At 39.7% G+C, this 22,491-nt stretch overlaps 1 protein-coding gene and 1 long non-coding RNA gene across 3 annotated transcripts in view; one reads left to right on the top strand and one right to left on the bottom strand.

The window, feature by feature from the left end:
• LOC131804641 (nuclear pore complex protein Nup205-like) overlaps positions 1-17,797 on the top strand; it is a 43,619-nt gene extending 25,822 nt beyond the window's left edge. For both annotated transcript variants that reach the window (XM_059127700.1, XM_059127699.1), the window contains exon 4: positions 17,777-17,797. In XM_059127700.1, the coding sequence (XP_058983683.1) occupies positions 17,777-17,782 (6 nt within the window). In that variant the 3' untranslated portion in view covers positions 17,783-17,797. The remainder of the gene's footprint in view (positions 1-17,776) is intronic.
• Positions 9,366-17,448, bottom strand: LOC131804642 (uncharacterized). The gene is made up of 4 exons (XR_009343204.1): positions 16,685-17,448; positions 14,391-15,354; positions 9,658-11,360; positions 9,366-9,560 (listed from the first exon to the last, which is right to left on the bottom strand). It is a non-coding gene; the product is annotated as an uncharacterized LOC131804642 (long non-coding RNA).
• Positions 17,798-22,491: the final 4,694 nt, after the last annotated feature.

Consider the following 22,491-nt stretch of genomic DNA (forward strand, 5'->3'; position numbering starts at 1 on the left):
ACAGCACATTCGTTGGACTTTCTGTAGCATTTTGATATTACATTTTTTATCCATAGCTGTCCACCAGACTACCGATGCGTATGTTAGAACAGGTCGAATTACGCTTTTGAATAGCCAGTGTGTCATCTTTGGATTGAAACCCCATTTAGAGCCTATGGCCCTTTTACACGTTGCCCAACATCTATGAGCCTTGTTTGCTCTTTCTTGGATTAGGTCCCTCCAATTAAGTTTCCTATCTAGAATCACACCAAGATAGTTGACCTTATTGGAAATGTTGATTGTCTTGTTCATGAAGACCGGTTCAACGATATGGCCCAGTTTTCTTTTTCTTGAATAGACATATCTCTGTTTTTTCCGGGTTAACGTTTCGGTCTGGCCCAGTTATATGCAAGTTCCAGAGCCGAATCGGCCATTCTGCACAGCAAGTTAGGGCTGTTTCCCCTCAGAAGTATTATAACGTCGTCTGCATAACAGACTGGTTCAAAGCCTTCGTTGGTTAAAGTCCTTAGAAGACTGTTAATGGTTGTAACCCGCAGGAGGGGTGATAATATCCCTCCCTGTGGAGTTCTTTGAACAACTTTGTCCCTTATGTTAACGTCATATAGTCCACAGCTTATCCATTTATTCCTTAGCATGTGGTTTATCCAGTCCCTTAGGGCCCGGTCGACCTGAAAATTATCTAAGGATTGGATGAGTGTATTTATGCTGACGTTGTTGAACGCACCTTCGACGTCAATGCATACTGCTAGTGTATACATCATCTTATCGGAGGTTGTTGTTGTTGTTGTTGTTGTAGCAGTAGTACATGTGTGTGTTTGTGTTCTGCTAATCTGGTTCCAGCTCCAGGTTTAGAAATTCGGCTACTTTAACGGGCTGTAGCCAGAGATCCTCTGGAGTGAGTTGGGTAGGTTTGGCTGAGCAATTAAAAAGGTGTAGCGTATTGTGCGGGCCTGTATCACACGCCGGGCAGGCGTCACGCACATCTTCATCAATTCGTGCCCAATACGAATTGAGGCGACTACACCATCCTGAACGTAATTGCGCCAAAACTACCCTGGTTTGTCTAGGCAGCTGACGTTCTTCGGCTGCAATGGATGGGGGGTGGACTCCGAGGACGGCATTCACTTTGTAACTGCTAATAGCATCCGCGACTGCATCGGTGTGAATGCCACTCAGACCTGCCTGATAGGCTTCTTGATCTAGAGGCTCTCTCTTGTAGCGCTGGACCTCCCTCTCTAGATCATGTATGTCCTTCCTGACACGCCTGGGTGGGGGAGAGTTATCCACCATGTGATGGTTGGGATGGCTCTCACGGTAACACCCAAGCAGGTACTGCAACGAAAGCATATGATTATGCTGACGTAAGGGAAGGACTTTCGCCTCCTCATGTAGATGGTCCACTGGTGTCATGAGGAGGCACCCTGTCGCAGTTCTCAGGGCAGCGTTCTGGCAGGTCTGGATATTCTTCCACTGCGTAGCACTAGTATTCGCAGACCACACTGGAGCCGCATAGTTGACCACAGACCGACCTATCGCGTTATAAGAGGTCAACAAGGTTTCTTTGTCCGCACCCCAAGAGCTGCCGGCTAGCGCCTTGAGGACCTTGTTCCTACTTTTCATCTTGTCGCAGATAGCTGTGGCTTGCGCGGACGACTTGAACATGCTGTCGAACGTTACCCCAAGAATCTTGGGGTAGTTCGTGGTCGGTATTAAATTCCCCTCGACCTGAACATTCAGCTGTGTTCTCATCTCCGCAGACCATGTGGTAAAGAGTGTGGCCGTTGATTTCGTGGCGGATATTTTCATATTCCTCGCGTGGAAGTATGCGGCAAGCTCCGCGAGATAGGGGTTCAACCTTTCGCATATGTCATCGACCACTGGACCCGACGCCATGATCGTACAATCATCCGCATACGTTACGATCTCAATGCCGTCTGGAGGGCGAGGAATTCCGGAAAGGTAGAGGTTAAACAGTTCCGGAGATATCACCCCACCTTGGGGAACTCCCTGTTTCACTCTACGGGCTTTGGACTTCTTGTTCCGGAATTCCACGTACGACTGGCGTCCACACATATAGTTGATTATCCAACGTTTCAAACTTGGCCGGAGGGTAGTTCTCTGTACGTCCTCAAACAGTGTGGCATGATTGACCGTATCAAATGCCTTTGATAGGTCAAGGGCTACCAACACTGTTCTGTCACACGGCCTGTTCTGGTTTAGTCCTCTACTAATATGTGTGGAAATGGCGTGTAATGCTGTTGTGGTACTATGTTGTGGACGGAATCCATGCTGGTGGTTGGCAACTGCATAGCTTCCTCTAATGCTGGGGAGGAGTAAAGCCTCAAGAGTCTTTGCTACTGGCGACAAAAGCGAAATCGGCCTGTACGATTCGCCTTTACTGGCATCCTTGCCTGGCTTCAGTAGCGGGACCACCCGGCCCATTTTCCAGGTTTCGGGCACTATGTAGGTGGCTAGCGACAAATTGAGAACTTTTGTTAAGTACTCGACTCCCGGCGTATCCAGCTGCTTCAACATTACCATTGAGATTCCGTCCGGGCCCAACGCTTTGGATGACTTAGCGTTACGGATGACATTTGCAACATCACCCATCGTAAACTGTGGTGGTTCCTCCTCGGCGGGAAGAGATCTGATACGACGTAGTACTCTTCGCTTCGCCCTATCACTCTCGGGGTGCTCGACAAATTGTCGGTTAAAATATTCCGCGCACCTCTTCGGATCAGTCACCGTTACGTCGTTAAAAGTGACTGAGGTCCTATCATCCTTTTTTCCAGGGTTCGAGAGCGACTTAACCGTTACCCACAGCTTACTCATATCGGTTCCAATGTTGCAGCACTTCAGATGGTCTAGCCACTTTTTCCTCTTATGCTCCTGCACCAACCGGTTGACTTCCACTGTCAAATCACTGATTCTAGGATCAGTAGGGTTGGTACGACGGAGATCATCACGCTCGTTTGCTAATCCCGCTGCCTCTGCTGGGAAGTTTGGTCTTATCTCGGGTATTCGACCAGCAGGTATATAGCGAGCGGCTGCAGCTCTGATGATGTTTCGGAAAATCCTTTCTGCTACCCGAACATCAGAAGGGTTGGGCAGTTCTCTGAAGCGGCGGTTGGTGAATTCTCTGAACTCTGGCCAGTGAGCTTTCCCATGGTTAAGGAAAGTGCGGCGTTCAGAGGTTATGAAATCGGGCGACCTGCTTATGGAGACGATTATCGGGAGATGGTCTGAGCCAAGAGAAATGACGGGTTGCCAAGTCACGTCATTTATCAGACCGGGTGACACTATGGTTAAATCTGGCGAACTGTGACACTCTCCTCTTATTCGGGTGGGGGCATCCTCGTTAACCGTGCAGAATGTGGAGCAGTCAATCTGCTCTGCCAGCGCTGATCCCCTCTGGTCATTACCTAGGACGGAATGCCACAACTCATGGTGGGCATTAAAATCCCCTAGTACCAGGCGGTTATTGCCTACCAATAATGGGCTAATATCAGGCAAATAACGTGGTTCACAGCTATTAATCGGCGGGATATACACATTAAGCACCTCTACCTCGGCAGTTCCACACTTGACTGCTACCCCCATACATTCCATGTATGGGTCACTAGAGACTAGCTCAAGCGAGATAGGTCTGTACTGAACAGAATGGTGTAACAGGAACGCTAATCCCCCACCTCCACTTCTGGTGCGATCCTTCCTTAGTACGTTGTAACCATAACAACGTTGTAGGCTGCAATTTTCATTCAGCTTGGTTTCCTGCACCGCTGCGATCTTAATATTCCTCCGACTCATAAATTCCACTATCTCATCTATTTTGCCTCGAAGTCCGTTGCAATTGAATTGCAAGAATGATGCACAATCCGGAGTTGGAACAGCAACATGTGGCGTTAGGTGCTGCGGTGTTGGTTGCTGTTCTGGAGACTGCGGTGGAGTGCCATACTCCGACGACGTCTCTGACGAGGACGACGAAGAAGAGGACTCGCTGGGGACTACGTTACTGCAGCAAGTCGCAACATAATCCCTTTCGCTGTAGTCTCGCAAACGCCTTAATCCGGAACAGTTCTTGAAGTGCACCCACTCTCTGCATCCATTACATCGCACCGAGACAGATCTGTGGTGGATGACGTTCTGACAAACCGAGCAGAACCAAGGTCCGGGGTTTTCCTCAATCCCGGCACGGACCAATAAAATCCGGAGCAAGCATTCCGGGATATGCTGCTCCCAATGCAGAAAAATAAACAAACACAAACATGTACATACTGGGTTGGCAGCCGCTGGCCGAAACAGGAAACTTGTTGTTTCGGGTCAATCCGGTATCGTAGAACCCGCTGCCGTGGGATTGTGGTGTACAACCTCATATAATGCGGTTTCCACTGAACGTCCTTTAACGTATGCATGCTGTTCGTATTTGAGCATATCGTTTGCGATTCTGCTCTTAATCATGGTTTCGATTGTACGTTCCATGGTTTTGAGTAAGAACGATGTTAGACTTATTCCACGAGTTTCGTTTAGCTGTTCTAACTACACTGTTGTAAGGTCTTCGGACTTCCTTTCCTTTGTTACGAATTTCCCCTGTCACCCAGGGTTTTTCGTAGGCAGATTTCCTCTCTCGAAGTGGACCGCATTCCTCGAAAGACTTTACTAGGGTCTCCGTTAAACCTATTGAAGTTACTGCTTACTATGATGGATGATATGGTATGTAGTGTCTCGACTCAGACGTCATCAGTTAACACAGTATATACAATTTTAATACATGCACCGACATTATAAAATATGCCATGTTATCGATTGGATAATTATCTGTGAAGGCCGGGGAGTCTAGAAACAAAGATATGAAAAAGTTTCGACTAAATCATTCATTCATCATTCTCGTATTTCAACAAATACAGATCTTATTGAACAGCGGGACAGCGAACGTTTCTTTTTTCGATCGTTCCCAACGCCTCACTTTCTCGCCCCTGCCGACCAAGAGGGCCACCTCCCCATAACGTAGGGAGCACGTACACCACATAGTCCGGATTATAGGGGGTTAGTAGACTTGGGAAACCGGCTACATTAGAACATCAGTCGGTTTAACAATTAAAAAGAATTAAAGTATCTGAACTAAACTACAGTAAAACTAAACAATACAAATACTAAATCACAGAAAGTAAGTCTGGCAACTATTTTATAAACTAAGAAAGTAGGATAGAGTTTTTTTATGACATACAAGGGTTCACACAAAGAAATCGTGTTATATAATTTATTATAATCAGCACATAAACTTCGGAGAGGATTATTTATTTCATAGTTCGATTTTGCTAATGTTAGTTTAAGTGGTATATAATAACGCGTATTTCGCGAGGGGACATTGAATTTTATTTCACCAGTTAAAAACTCAGAATCAATTTGACCACGCAAAAGTTTGATGATAAAAATACATCTAAGCATTAACCTCCTTTTCTCTAGTGTAGGAAGATCGATAAGTTTAAGCCTATTCTCATAAGGTGGGAGAAGTTCATTTGAATTCCATCCTAAGCCTGTCAGACCAAACAAAAGAAATTGAACCTGTACAGACTCTATCTTTTTTGAATATATTTTATAGAAAGGACTCCAAAGTACGCAGCCATATTCTAACGTAGGTCGAACAAGGCTGATAAATAAGCGTTTGGTCACATAAGGATCGTCGAATTCCTTTGACCAACGTTTTTTAAATCCTAGTAAATACTTTGCTTAATTAACACAAGACTCGATATGTAAATTAAAACGTAATTTATTGTCTAATATGACCAAGATCAAGAAACGAGTCAACATTATCCAATTTGTAAGAACCTATGAAATAGTTGTAGTTCATATGCTGAGATCTATATAAGGACAATTTTTTTTTACATTTTTTTTAAATTTAATGACTTCATTGACACTACACCAATGTGCAAGAGAATACAAGTCCTGTTGCAGATTAGGCGATTCGTTGTGAGAATCACGAGTGCAAAAAAGTTTTACATCGTCAGCAAACATTAATATTTTTGAGTTGCGAATAATAGATGGAAGGTCATTTAAATAAAATACAAAAAGTAGTGGACCTAAATGGCTACCCTGAGGAACACCAGAAAATACTGTAATATTTTTAAAGAGATGTATTATTAAAAGATCCACTCCATTAAGTCAAGTTTATATATTAAAAAATTATGCACCATCGTATCGAAAGCTTTACTGAAATCAGTATATTTAATATCAGTTTGAAGATTTTTTGAGAATCCAGTGTGAACATTAGAGACCAGTTCTAATAAATTTGTCAAAGTTGATCTTCCTTTAACAAAACCATGCTGGTGTGGTGATACTATAGATGTAACGAAATGAGTTATTCTTTGTGTAACCAAACGCTCAAAAAGTTTGGGAATTGCACTTAGCAATGCCCCTATAATTTTCAATAGCACATCTACTCTCAGCTTTATGCAATGGAATAATAAAGCTCGAACGCCAATATTAAAAATACTTGTTAGAGAATATGTAGGTCATGTGCACATGCTTTTAAAATGAAAGACGGTACACCATCTGGACCCGGTGAATTGGAACATTTCAATGAAAGTAGACCTTTCAACACTTCATCTGATGTGAGAATAATATGAGGAACATGATTAAATTTATTAATACTATAAGAGTATTTTACACCCTTAGTGGAATATCTGGAATACGTACTTTGAAAAAATCTGCAAACATGTCTGCTATTTCCTTAGGTTCACACGATTCTCTACTACCGAAACGCATACTACAGGGAAATTCATGGACTTTTCTTTTTGAATTAACGAATTTATAAAAGTTCTTAGGATTTTTATAGAGACTGTTTCTCATCTTGACTAGGTATTCAGAGTAATATTTACAATTTTTAGTGTTGTATAAACTTTTAGCTTTTGTATAATTAGTGAAGTTTATGATAAAATTATTTTTTTAAATAACCTGCTTTTTATGTTACGTAAGCGCCTAAGTTGTGGGGTAAACTAAACTGGACCTCTATCACAGCACATTTTTACAAGTGGGACTGAGGTTTCTAATGCATTGTTAATTATTTTATAAAAGCTTGAAATACGAAAATCCAAATTACCTTCAAAAACACCAATTTATATCGGATAATGTAGAACGCAGCAGATCTACGTTTGTCTTTCTAAAGTTTAGCTTACGCGACTTATTTTGAGATGAAGTATGTACTGTTTGAATGTTACTAAGTTCAATGGCTACCATAAGAGTAGGATGATACATATCCTCTGGCTCTGAGAAAGGAGGCCTTCTGCACACAGAAGAAGTTAAGGATGAAGAAAAAATTAAATCTAATAATTCACCTTTTGCATTATAGATAGAATTTATTTGATAAAGAAATTGCTCAAATATGATTTCCCAAAAGATGACATCTCAGTAGAAAGCTCTGTAGAAGATAATGGTACATAATCTACGATATTTTCTCCTGGGACCCATGCTAGATTAGGCAGATTGAAATCCCCCAGGTTTTAACCATGTTTCCGTGAATACCAAAATTTTGAAATCACAGTCAAAGGATTTTAAATAAATATTTCTAAGTTTAGTGTTAAGACCTCTCACGTTTTGATAAAGAAGAGATAGAGATTTAATTAGTTTTTTGACAATGGTACAACTGAAAGATTAACTGGTAAATAAACGGGGTTTGTTCTTTCCCTAAATACAAATTCCTTTACCAACAATTCATCCGGCCAGAACGTTCTATTAACTATTAAATTAAATAATTGAGCAGGAGTAATGGGACGTGTTAAATTCAAAAAATTTTTATATGTAAGACTGAAGGTTATCACCTGTAGTATCGGGACACAAATATAGTTTTACGCGGCGCTACAACAATAAGTTGATCCGTAGGCAAAGACATAGGGGATTCGTTATTATTGTCTGCAGAAAAAAGATTTTTCATTTAAATCAGAAGGCGTAGGGATTACATTGTTAATGTCTGCAGAAACAGACTTTTCATTAATAGTATCTGCAGAAACAGATAGATTATTTTTATATTTATCTGCAGGAACAGATTTTGTTTCTAGAACCGCTGGAGGCTTGGCCAGAACGAAAGGCTTATAGATTCTGCAGTAACAGAAGCTTCCTTTAACGGTTCTGCCGAACGTGGAGAAGATAACGTTTGCTTATTAGTGTTACCTGTAGAAATTACAGAAATAGTATTAGCTATTGTACTGTACGAGTTAACAACAATTGCAGGCGCTAAGAATTGAGAAGCTATAGGTACGGTTTTAGAAGATTGCATTTCGACCGGAGCATTTCCTGTAACAATTTCAATAGTTTTATCATCAATTGAGGGTGGGATGTCCGAGCCAAAAGATTTGGCAGCGTTGTGTGGCTGAGCCACAGCCGGTGAATTTAAACGGATCAAATCATCACCAGGTACAAAAACTGAGGATTTCTTTCGTTTCGGAGATCCATCCAGGAATTGAAAATTATTAAACTTTTTTTCGAAATTCTGAAGCTTTAAAAATGCTTTGTCGAAAACCTTCTTCAAAGCTGCTAATTCAGTTTTAGACTCCTTGAAATGAGTATAAAAGTTAATTTCTAAGGGCCTATAATCAATACATGCCCAACGTAAACCATATTTTTCGCGATCAGTAAGAACATCAAAATGGCGGCCATCAAGACCTGCACATTTTAAATGTTCATGCCTATCGCATAGCCAACATGTTAGTAAACGTTCTTTAAAATTAGTACTTTTACAATTTCTTTTCGAGCACTCCATGTTAATTCGAAATACTAATGGAAACGGTGTATTAGGGAAATAGTGTAATAATCAATTTACAGTAACAGCCTAAAGGTATGCTCAGGAAAGATAATTTAATATTTAATACGTACAGGACAGCAAACGGGAATCAGGCACAAACGTCAAAGACAAAAGAAATAACACTACGTTGTAAATAACAAACACAGACAAGAATATTAAAACACCAAAAAATGATCAACGCGCACAAAATTAAATTTTGTAAAATAGTATAAAAACATTATATTTCACAAAAACTTTACACTTTTGCAAACTATTGAAATGTATATATTTAAAGAATCACAATTTAAAACTTCTAAAGACACAATACCTGCGAAAATTTAATTACACACAGAAAAAAAAAACACTTGCATGCGATCAGAGTTGTCAGACAAACAATAAAAAAGTATATTATTAAATCCTCTACTTGATTTACTCGAATAACACTGAAATTTATAAATATCTATTAATAACTTTGGTTTAATCTTATATTAAATTGTTATTTTATTTTGTTTACAAAAAATGTGAAAATAATATAATTTGGAATTGATTTGCATAAAAATACTTCTTTTTGGAAGTACTTTTTACAGGGGACTCTACCTGAAGGCGGGCCGTTCCAAATACTTTTCAGTAAGATTATTCTTTAACTCTTTAGAACGTAAAATGTCAAATAACAGAACAATCTGACGTGAAATGTGACAAGAATTGGGCAAATAACTCTTATTCGGGAGGTACGTTGTGAGGGGACCATGCCAAAACATGCACCGACCATATCCATTTTGTCGAGACCCTGTATTGGCATAGAATAGTTGGTGGTTTATATGGTTTAGTCCAGATCTTGTTCTGAACTGTCCAAGGTTCCTGAATTAAACCAATGTGAATCTTACCTGAATTGATTAGTTTCATCAGAGCCATCCGATGAAGGTTGATCTGGATGACCTCGATCATTGGTCCTCCAGTAGACGGGCTTCTTGAGAGTCGGTAATTTTGTTACCGACTCCCTGTTCTGTGTTGCTTGGGTGGTCTTCTTTCTTCTCCTCACAGCTACACTCGGTGTCTTCATCTCCGATCCTCACCTTATTATTTTTGAACCTGACAGCGTTCGAGACATAGAATGCCATGCCCTTAGTCTTTGTCAGACTGGCCATGGAGAGATCGTCAAGTCTAATCACAAGGAGAGTGCCATCCTTCCTCTGCTCCCTGTGAAAGATTTCCCATCTATTCACGTCCAAAGTCTTATTATGCCTTCCAAAGACTTCGAGCATACGTTCCGTCCCGAATTTGCTGCCAAATCCTCTGACGTGTACCGATGTTAAAGTCTGGGTCGAGCGTATGCTTCCCATGAGTTCCTCAGACCCTCTGTTGTTGTTGTAGCAGCTCGATTTCCATTTTTCTGACTCCATTCAATCAGGTTCTGCCCCTAAGTTCATTCTCAATAAGCATGCAACCTGTATGGGTTGTGTCCATAACGAGACTGGAGTTAGGTGAGTAGGCTTGGCTGGGCAGCGAAATAGATGCAGCGTGTCAAGTGGGCCTGTGCTTATGCTAGGTAGATGTTCTGCATGTCGCTGTTAATCCGGGCCCAGTAGAAATTTAGGCGGCTGTACCATCCGGATTGTAATTGACCTAAAGATACTCGGGTTTGTCGGGGCGGCTCTCGTTCTTCAGCTGCGACGGGAGGGGGATGGTCTCCTAGCACAGTATTCACTCTATATCCTTCAATGGCTTCTGAGACCGCATTAGAGTGAATACTATTCAGTCCCGCTTGATAGGCCTGTTGATCTAGAGGCTCTCTCTTATACCTCTGTACCTCTCTCTCTAGATCATGAAGGTCTTTCCTAACGTGCCTGGGCGGAGGTTGTCTATCCACAAGATGGAGATTCGGATGGCCAAGCAGGTATTGCATTAACAGCATTTTGTTATGCTGTCGCACCTGTAAGACCTTCGCCTCCTCGACAGGTGTCATGAGAAGGCACCCTGTGCGTAGCACTGACGTTGGCGGACCACAACGGAGCCGCATAGTTCACCACAGACCATAGGCCTATCGCGTTGTAAGAGGTCAACAAGGTTTCCTTATCAGCTCCCCAAGTACTGCCGGTCAGAGACTTGAGGACCTTGTTCCTACTTCTAATCTTGTCGCAGATAGCTGTGGTATGCGCGGACGACTTAAAGAGGCTATCGAATGTGACCCCTAATACCTTGGTGTAGTTGGTGGTCGGAATTATAGCACAATCGACCTGCACATTCAAGGATAGCCCCATCTCCGCAGTCCATGTGGTGAAAAGTGTGGCCATCGACTTAGTGGCTGATATCTTCATATTCCTCGCAGTGAAAAAGGCGGTAGGATCAACAAGGTAAGCGTTTAATCGATCGCAAATGTCATCAATAATGGGTCCGGACGTCACGAGCGTACAATAATCTGCGTACATTATAATTTTTATGCCGTCTGGAGGGCGTGGAATGTCAGATAGGTAGAGGTTAAACAGTTCCGGAGATATCACCCCACCTTAGGTTAGGTTAGGTTAAAGGACGCGCGATTGCCATATGGCAACCGCTCCACTCGGAGACCTATAGGTCCATTGTGTTCTTCCTAGAAAAGAGTTTTGAGAGATAAAAGAAAAAGTGATTGATAGAGAAGATGAACATAAAGGGTTGTGTAGTAGAGTGTAATCTACGGCTGAGGAGTTTGCCGTGTCGTCTTTAGCCACTTGAGTCTTCTGGCTAGTTGAAGAATTACTACAGGGTCAGTGTAAGAAAAGACGACAAGTCGTGTGACACTAGTTCTCCCACTAGCCTGTGCCTTACATTAATGAGTGCTGGGCAGTGGCAGAGTAAGTGTTCGATTGTCTCGATTTCTTCTTCATCTTGACAGATCCTACAGTAGTCAATGCCGTCGCTGTTCCATTTCGATGTCATAGCCCTCACCTTACAGTGACCTGTGATGATGCCCACCACAAGTTTTAGATCAGGTTTTGACAATGACATCAGCGACCTTGTTCTCTTCTCCGAGAGTGTGGGCCAGATTCGTTTGGGGATGGTACAACCACTTTCATTTAGCCATTTTTGTTGGATTTTCTCAGAGTAGTGTTTGTGAATAACCTGCAGGAAATTGCACAGTGGTGGTTTAACCGAGTTGTCTACTTGAATTGTAGTTGATTCGGATCCTAATCTGGCCAGTCTCGTTACCTGGGATGTTAAAATGTCCAGGAACCCAACAAAGCTTGATGGACAACCCAGTGTTTTTCAAGGCTTCCCTGCAGTTCAAAACAGCCCTAGACTTGATTGTAAAGGAACTCAAGGCCTTCAGTGCCGCTTGACTATCGACATATATAGTCATCGGACTACTGACTTCAATGCTCCTCGTGACCAACAGGTCAATGGCCTTTTTGACCGCAATGATTTCCGCCTGAAAAACGCTATAGTTGTTTCCAAGCTTGTAGGATTCACGAACGTTAAGAGTATCACAGAAGACACCAGCTCCCGTACCACACTCCATCTTTGAACCGTCGGTATAAACAGCTATGTCGCGGAAAGGTGGGTTGTTTTGAGCCCAGGCGTCTCTGTCAGGTATGTTTTGCTTGAGGCGTGCTCCTGAAGGCACCCGTTATTAGTAAGGATGCGACCCGTTGAACTTTGTTAATATGTCGTAGATAAGTTAACTTCTTCAAAAAAATTCCACCATACTAGAGATCCATAGGTTAGAATGGGGCGAACGATTGACTCATACATCCATTTGATGATGTGCGGCCCAAGCTCTTGCCTATAGAATTCTTGCAGGAATAGAGTGCAATTAAGCCTCTCTTAGCTCGTTCCTCGGTGTTCCTCTTCCAACTTAGTCGGTGGTCAAGGATAGTGCCAAGGTATTTGGCTTCTAGCGAAAGGTTTAAACTGACTCCATCTAGTTTCGGTGATGTAAATGAAGGATATTTACGTCTTTTAGTGAAAAGGACGAGCTCTGTCTTTGATGGGTTCACGCCTAGTCCATTGCGACGCGCCCACCGTGATAAGGTGACTAGAGCTCCTTGCATTAGATCCGAGATTGTTTGCAGGAATTTCCCGGCGATTAATAGGACGACGTCATCAGCGTATGCGACTACTTTCGTCCCTGTTACCTCTAGATCTATAATTATATTATTGATGACTAAAAGCCAGAGTAATGGTGATAGGACACCCCCTTGCGGAGTGCCCCTAGTGACCGATTTCCTGACGGACATTTCCCCAATGCTCGAGTTGATGATTCTGCTGCTAAGCATGGTATCAATCCAGTCTATGAGGAGTTGGGGTACTTTAAGTTTTGATAAGGAATCATGAATGGATTCTAGCGTGACGTTGTTAAAGGCTCCCTCAATATCGAGGAAGGCAGCCAAGGTGAATAAGGAACCATTCATGTTCTTCTCTATATACCCTACGACATCGTGTTGCGCTGTTTCAACAGATTTACCTTTCATATAGGCATGTTGAGCATTGCTAATGACGGTCTTGGGTAATAGAGATCTGATCTCTATGTCTATCAGCCTTTCCAAAGTTTTCAGTAGAAAGGATGAGAGACTTATCGGTCTATAGTCCTTAGGAAGTTAGTGACTCGGTTTCCCCGCTTTGGGGATATAAGTAACTGTGACTTCTCTCCATGCTTCAGGAATGTAGGACAGACACAGACAAACTTTAAAAATCCCTGGGGGAGATTTGGGGAGCTGAGACGCTGAGACACGCTGGATCATAGCGGAAATAATACCGTCTGGTCCTGGAGATTTAAAAGGCTGAAATGTATCTATAGCCCATTTGATTTTGGGTAAGCTTACTATTCTGTTAGCCAGGTTTTGGTCACTAGCCGTATGATCACGATGCACTTGATCGGTTTGCCGATTGCTTGCAGCGTCGATACAGCCTGGGAAGTGTGTGTTGGCTAGCAGGTTAAGGGTCTCTAGTCCAGAGTCAGTCCATGTGCCGTCAGTCCGTTTTATACTTGCTATGGATTTAGGATCCTTCGAAAGAACTTTACGAAATCTGGAGGCATCGTTGACACTTTCAATCGACTCCGTGAAACATACCCAAGATGTGCGCTTGGCCTTCTTGATCTCACTGTTGTACTTGTTAAAGGATGCCTTTTAGGCATCCCAGTCAGTACGTAGTTTGGTCTTGTTGGCCCTATTATACAGTCGTCTACTGTCCCTCCTTAAGTTGCCTAAATGTTTTGACCACCAAACTGGTTGACATTTCTTCCCTGGGTAGGTTAGCGGACAAACTTTTTCATAGCAATCAATCAAAGCACTCGTTATCGCATTTACGGAGTTGTCTATATCGAGGGTTGAGGTTAAGACCATGTTGTCGAAACAGTGAAGCCTGGATGTAGCCAGTTCCGTTAATTTGTCCCAATGTGCCTTTCTTGGATTTCTATGTGGTTTTTGAGGAATACCATCTACTAAGACTTTGAAAACTATCTTGCGGTGATCTGAAAACGAGCACTCAGGAGAGACTTTCCAGTCTTGTATTAGGGATTCATCCTTGTTAGTTAGGGTGAGGTCTATGACCTCTGCCCTGTCTTTGATTTGGAATGTTGCATCGTTGCCCCTATTACAAATTTTGAGATTATATTTTAAGATAAAATCAAAAATGGACTCACCTCTGACGTTGGTATCGTTGCTGCCCCATTGGAAGTGGTGTGCGTTGGCATCACAACCTATGATTAAATGCCCTTTGTCAGCCAGATCTTCGAGCAGCTCCTCTACTTCATGTCCAGGTGGGTCAGGTCGCTCGTACGGTAGATAGAGAGATATGAAAATGTGAACCCTCCCGGACTCCAATTTCGCTACCGTAACGTCTCCTCCACTGTAGTTGCTAAGGAAGATAAGGTTTAAACTCTTTTTGGCAACAATACACGGATCCATCCAGCGCCGAAATGCAGTTTTCCCCCACGAGCGTGAAGGTATTCCTGGCCATCCGTATCCATAGATACCTTGATGACCAGGCTCCCTCCCTCAGTGTTTGAACTGACAAGACGCCAGTTGTCCGTTTTGAGGTTGAGGTTCTGCTTGCCCAGTATTGTCAGGATGCGTGCCGGATCCACGGATGGTGGTGGCACCCAAGCTGTCAATACCTTGTTCACCTTGGTGAACTCCCTGTTTAACTCTATGGATGCTCGACTTCTTGTTTCTGAACTCCACGTACGACTGGCGTCCACACATGTAGTTTACTATCCAACGTTTCAAACTTGGCTGGAGGGCGGTGCGCTCAATGTCCTCGAACAGTGTGGCATGATTGACTGTATCAAAGGCTTTTGATAAGTCAAGTGCCACCATAACTGTTCTATCGCACGGCCTGTTCTGGTTGAGACCTCTGCTGACATGTGTGGAAGTGGCGTGTAAAGATGTTGTTGTGCTGTGCAATTGATGATCGGCTACTGGGAGACACTCTTCTATGCTGGGGAGGAGTAAAGCCTCAAGCGTCTTTGCTACTGGTGACAAAAGTAATATCGGCCTGTATGAATAACTTTTGCTGGCATCCTTGCCTGGCTTCAGTAGCGGGACCACCCTGCCCATTTTCCAGGCATCGGGAACTACTAGGGTGGCTAACGACAGATTGAGGACCTAGTAAGATGTATGTTGATTTCAATTCAGTTTATTGGAATGTTGAGTTTAGTATAAATTTAGAAATTTTAAAATCTAGAATAATTTTATTTTTAAATCTATATATATATATATATATATATATATATATAACCTGTTTCAACAGATTTACCTTTCATATAGGCATGTTGAGCATTGCTAATGACGGTCTTGGGTAATAGAGATCTGATCTCTATGTCTATCAGCCTTTCCAAAGTTTTCAGTAGAAAGGATGAGAGACTTATCGGTCTATAGTCCTTAGGAAGTTAGTGACTCGGTTTCCCCGCTTTGGGGATATAAGTAACTGTGACTTCTCTCCATGCTTCAGGAATGTAGGATAGACACAGACAAACTTTAAAAATCCCTGGGGGAGATTTGGGGAGCTGAGACGCTGAGACACGCTGGATCATAGCGGAAATAATACCGTCTGGTCCTGGAGATTTAAAAGGCTGAAATGTATCTATAGCCCATTTGATTTTGGGTAAGCTTACTATTCTGTTAGCCAGGTTTTGGTCACTAGCCGTATGATCACGATGCACTTGATCGGTTTGCCGATTGCTTGCAGCGTCGATACAGCCTGGGAAGTGTGTGTTGGCTAGCAGGTTAAGGGTCTCTAGTCCAGAGTCAGTCCATGTGCCGTCAGTCCGTTTTATACTTGCTATGGATTTAGGATCCTTCGAAAGAACTTTACGAAATCTGGAGGCATCGTTGACACTTTCAATCGACTCCGTGAAACATACCCAAGATGTGCGCTTGGCCTTCTTGATCTCACTGTTGTACTTGTTAAAGGATGCCTTTTAGGCATCCCAGTCAGTACGTAGTTTGGTCTTGTTGGCCCTATTATACAGTCGTCTACTGTCCCTCCTTAAGTTGCCTAAATGTTTTGACCACCAAACTGGTTGACATTTCTTCCCTGGGTAGGTTAGCGGACAAACTTTTTCATAGCAATCAATCAAAGCACTCGTTATCGCATTTACGGAGTTGTCTATATCGAGGGTTGAGGTTAAGACCATGTTGTCGAAACAGTGAAGCCTGGATGTAGCCAGTTCCGTTAATTTGTCCCAATGTGCCTTTCTTGGATTTCTATGTGGTTTTTGAGGAATACCATCTACTAAGACTTTGAAAACTATCTTGCGGTGATCTGAAAACGAGAACTCAGGAGAGACTTTCCAGTCTTGTATTAGGGATTCATCCTTGTTAGTTAGGGTGAGGTCTATGACCTCTGCCCTGTCTTTGATTTGGAATGTTGCATCGTTGCCCCTATTACAAATTTTGAGATTATATTTTAAGATAAAATCAAAAATGGACTCACCTCTGACGTTGGTATCGTTGCTGCCCCATTGGAAGTGGTGTGCGTTGGCATCACAACCTATGATTAAATGCCCTTTGTCAGCCAGATCTTCGAGCAGCTCCTCTACTTCATGTCCAGGTGGGTCAGGTCGCTCGTACGGTAGATAGAGAGATATGAAAATGTGAACCCTCCCGGACTCCAATTTCGCTACCATAACGTCTCCTCCACTGTAGTTGCTAAGGAAGATAAGGTTTAAACTCTTTTTGGCAACAATACACGGATCCATCCAGCGCCGAAATGCAGTTTTCCCCCACGAGCTTGAAGGTATTCCTGGCCATCCGTATCCATAGATACCTTGATGACCAGGCTCCCTCCCTCAGTGTTTGAACTGACAAGACGCCAGTTGTCCGTTTTGAGGTTGAGGTTCTGCTTGCCCAGTATTGTCAGGATGCGTGCCGGATCCACGGATGGTGGTGGCACCCAAGCTGTCAATACCTTGTTCACCTTGGTGAACTCCCTGTTTAACTCTATGGATGCTCGACTTCTTGTTTCTGAACTCCACGTACGACTGGCGTCCACACATGTAGTTTACTATCCAACGTTTCAAACTTGGCTGGAGGGCGGTGCGCTCAATGTCCTCGAACAGTGTGGCATGATTGACTGTATCAAAGGCTTTTGATAAGTCAAGTGCCACCATAACTGTTCTATCGCACGGCCTGTTCTGGTTGAGACCTCTGCTGACATGTGTGGAAGTGGCGTGTAAAGATGTTGTTGTGCTGTGCAATTTCCGGAAACTGTATTGATGATTATTATATATATATATATATATATATATATAAAAGAAAGTTGTGTTAGTTACTACGCTTATAACTTAAGAACCGCTGAGCCGATTTTAACGATTCATACAAATTCGTAATTGTCTCCTGTCCGAAAAGGATAATTAACATTTTCATTTTGACTTTTGGAATGTACAATAGTAATGTTTTATTTTGCATGATTTTTTTTTTCATTTTGATTTACTTTTTTCTAATGTACATTTGTACTGTTTTTTATAATTTAGTTTTTGAATTCGAATATTAATAACAATTTATTTAATTGACTTGATTTCTTTAGAACTGAAATTGATGTCGGGTTACATGGAAGTGAAGTACCGAATTATGTGGTGGCGAAACGGAATAAATGATATCGAAAAAATTTAACAGGGTCACACCAAAGTTAATAGATAATTACTTTTTCAAAATCGCTAAAAAATCACGAAAAAAGAGATCTCATTGCAAAAATTCTCAAATCGGGAAAAATCGAAAAAAATTTCAATGGAATCGAATTTTAAAATAATAGTACATTATATTGACAAGCTTTGTAAGGATCTTTAAACATTTGTTGTAAAAAACAGCGAACAAGTTGAAGATTTTTTCAATTTGTTATTCTTCTTTTGTCAATTTTTTTCATTTTGTATTATCATATTGAATTCAGTAGATTTTTTGGGAACAAAATAAAGAATAATTTTTCACTATATACAATTTTTCACCAAAAAAAAAACATCAAGATTGAGGTAATTGTCTCCTGTCCGAAAAGGATAATTAACATTTTCATTTTGACTTTTGGAATGTACAATAGTAATGTTTTATTTTGCATGATTTTTTTTTCATTTTGATTTACTTTTTTCTAATGTACATTTGTACTGTTTTTTATAATTTAGTTTTTGAATTCGAATATTAATAACAATTTATTTAATTGACTTGATTTCTTTAGAACTGAAATTGATGTCGGGTTACATGGAAGTGAAGTACCGAATTATGTGGTGGCGAAACGGAATAAATGATATCGAAAAAATTTAACAGGGTCACACCAAAGTTAATAGATAATTACTTTTTCAAAATCGCTAAAAAATCACGAAAAAAGAGATCTCATTGCAAAAATTCTCAAATCGGGAAAAATCGAAAAAAATTTCAATGGAATCGAATTTTAAAATAATAGTACATTATATTGACAAGCTTTGTAAGGATCTTTAAACATTTGTTGTAAAAAAACAGCGAACAAGTTGAAGATTTTTTCAATTTGTTATTCTTCTTTTGTCAACTTTTTTCATTTTGTATTATCATATTGAATTCAGTAGATTTTTTGGGAACAAAATAAAGAATAATTTTTCACTATATACAATTTTTCACCAAAAAAAAAACATCAAGATTGAGGTATCTATTTGTTTTTTTGCAGGTCATGATATCGATCATAACTCACGAATAAGGGTACAACCCGATTTCATATTTATATAACCATCGTATGATTTAAGCTATTTTTGGGGTCTTGGCCACTTCTTTAATTTTTTTTTTTTTTGGCCCTTATTTGGCATCATTGTTTCTAAGGGGGAAGATAACCTCTTCGCATAAAATTTTAAATTTTCAGGGTAGGGTCTTGACCACTTTCATCAATTGATTTGGCTAAAAAATTGTATATATGCTACCTTGGGGTAGGGAACCATCACACAGATAATTGCCCCATAGGAATTTATTTAAGTAAAGTCCCCACATTGGAGTATCTTTCACATCTAATGTGTGGTCAGAGAAGAAATTTTGTATTGAATTGAATTTGTAACCTCCAAGAGAATATTGGTTGGGAACGTAGATTTGAGATGTACATCTGTATGAAATGAATTGTGAAACATGAACAAATTACGAATATAAGAAAGTAGCACGGGACCGAATATTTGTTGAATCGCCATTGAGTTATACTGATGAAAAAAATATGGACTTTATGGGGTCTCCAACTTACAATTTAAATGGCAAATAAAACAAATTCCTATCTTTCGGTAATGGGTTTAAAAAAGCTATATTTTTGATTTGGCCTTTATTTGTCATATTGGATTATAAGGGGTAGAAGAAAGTTTTCAATGTAGGTCGATGTTTCGGAGTAGTGCCCATATAAAGGTCTCTCCTGATTTACCATATTTCAAAGGATTTGGCTAAAAAAGTATATTAGGGGTAAAAATCTTACACAAAATTTCAACATATCCACAAATTTGAGAATTTTCTCCATGTAATAGAACCCCCTCAAGTCCACCTTTTGGCGGACAAACAGACCGACATGGTTAGGGGGACCGATGACGACTCTAATGCACAATCTGAGGTGCTAATTGGTTTAAAAAAGTAATTAACTTTGGCTATTCTTAAATCATTCAGCCCTAAATTATGAGGTGTACAAAATACAGTAAATTCCAAATTATTGCTCATTTGACTGGAAAATTTTGCAACGATTTTTACCATACTAAAAATTAATTTGATCCCTTGCATCGGGATATATATATATATATATATATATATATATATATATATATACATATATATATATATATATATATATATATATATATATATATATATATATATATATATATATATATATATATACATATATATATGTATATATATATATATATATATATATATCCCGATGCAAGGGATCAAATTAATTTTTAGTATGGCAAAAATCGTTGCAAAATTTTCAAGTCAAATGAGCAATAATTTGGAATTTACTGTATTTTGTACACCTCATAATTTAGGGCTGAATGATTTAAGAATAGCCAAAGTTAATTACTTTTTTAAACCAATTAGCACCTCAGATTGTGCATTAGAGTCGTCATCGGTCCCCCTAACCATGTCGGTCTGTTTGTCCGCCAAAAGGTGGACTTGAGAGGGTTCTATTACATGGAGAAAATTCTCAAATTTGTAGATATGTTGAAATTTTTGTGTAAGATTTTTACCCCTAATATACCTTTTTAGCCAAATCCTTTGAAATATGGTAAAATCAGGAGGGACCTTTATATGGGCACTACTCCGAAACATCGACCTACATTGAAAACTTTCTTCTACCCCTTATAATCCAATATGACAAATAAAGGCCAAATCAAAAATATAGCTTTTTTAAACCCATTACCGAAAGATAGGAATTTGTTTTATTTGCCATTTAAATTGTAAGTTGGAGACCCCATAAAGTCCATATTTTTTTCATCAGTATAACTCAATGGCGATTCAACAAATATTCGGTCCCGTGCTACTTTCTTATATTCGTAATTTGTTCATGTTTTCACAATTCATTTCATATAGATGTACATCTCAAATCTACGTTCCCAACCAATATTCTCTTGGAGGTTACAAATTCAATTCAATACAAATTTTCTTCTCTGACCACACATTAGATGTGAAAGATACTCCAATGTGGGGACTTTACTTAAATAAATTCCTATGGGGCAATTATCTGTGTGATGGTTCCCTACCCCAAGGTAGCATATATACAATTTTTTAGCCAAATCAATTGATGAATGTGGTCAAGACCCTACCCTGAAAATTTAAAATTTTATGCGAAGAGGTTATCTTCCCCCTTAGAAACAATGATGCCAAATAAGGGCAAAAAAAAAAAATTAAAGAAGTGGCCAAGACCCCAAAAATAGCTTAAATCATACGATGGTTATATAAATATGAAATCGGGTTGTACCCTTATTCGTGAGTTATGATCGATATCATGACCTGCAGAAAAACAAATAGATACCTCAATCTTGATGTTTTTTTTTTTTTTGGTGAAAAATTGTATATTGTGAAAAATTATTCTTTATTTTGTTCCCAAAAAATCTACTGAATTCAATATGATAATACAAAATGAAAAAAATTGACAAAAGAAGAATAACAAATTGAAAAAATCTTCAACTTGTTCGCTGTTTTTTTACAACAAATGTTTAAAGATCATTACAAAGCTTGTCAATATAATGTACTATTATTTTAAAATTCGATTCCATTGAAATTTTTTTTCGATTTTTCCCGATTTGAGAATTTTTGCAATGAGATCTCTTTTTTCGTGATTTTTTAGCGATTTTGAAAAAGTAATTATATATTAACTTTGGTGTGACCCTGTTAAATTTTTTCGATATCATTTATTCCGTTTCGCCACCACATAATTCGGTACTTCACTTCCATGTAACCCGACATCAATTTCAGTTCTAAAGAAATCAAGTCAATTAAATAAATTGTTATTAATATTCGAATTCAAAAACTAAATTATAAAAAACAGTACAAATGTACATTAGAAAAAAGTAAATCAAAATGAAAAAAAATCATGCAAAGTAAAACATTACTATTGTACATTCCAAAAGTCAAAATGAAAATGTTAATTATCCTTTTCGGACAGGAGACAATTACCTCAATCTTGATGTTTTTTTGGTGAAAAATTGTATATAGTGAAAAATTATTCTTTATTTTGTTCCCAAAAAATCTACTGAATTCAATATGATAATACAAAATGAAAAAAATTGACAAAAGAAGAATAACAAATTGAAAAAATCTTCAACTTGTTCGCTGTTTTTTTACAACAAATGTTTAAAGATCCTTACAAAGCTTGTCAATATAATGTACTATTATTTTAAAATTCGATTCCATTGAAATTTTTTTCGATTTTTCCCGATTTGAGAATTTTTGCAATGAGATCTCTTTTTTCGTAATTTTTTAGCGATTTTGAAAAAGTAATTATCTATTAACTTTGGTGTGACCCTGTTAAATTTTTTCGATATCATTTATTCCGTTTCGCCACCACATAATTCGGTACTTCACTTCCATGTAACCCGACATCAATTTCAGTTCTAAAGAAATCAAGTCAATTAAATAAATTGTTATTAATATTCGAATTAAAAAACTAAATTATAAAAAACAGTCGCTCGTACGGTAGATAGAGAGATATGAAAATGTGAACCCTCCCGGACTCCAATTTCGCTACCATAACGTCTCCTCCACTGTAGTTGCTAAGGAAGATAAGGTTTAAACTCTTTTTGGCAACAATACACGGAT

This window comes from Musca domestica, unplaced genomic scaffold (genome assembly GCF_030504385.1).
Source record: "Musca domestica strain aabys unplaced genomic scaffold, Musca_domestica.polishedcontigs.V.1.1 47, whole genome shotgun sequence".
Classification (NCBI taxonomy): domain Eukaryota; kingdom Metazoa; phylum Arthropoda; class Insecta; order Diptera; family Muscidae; genus Musca; species Musca domestica.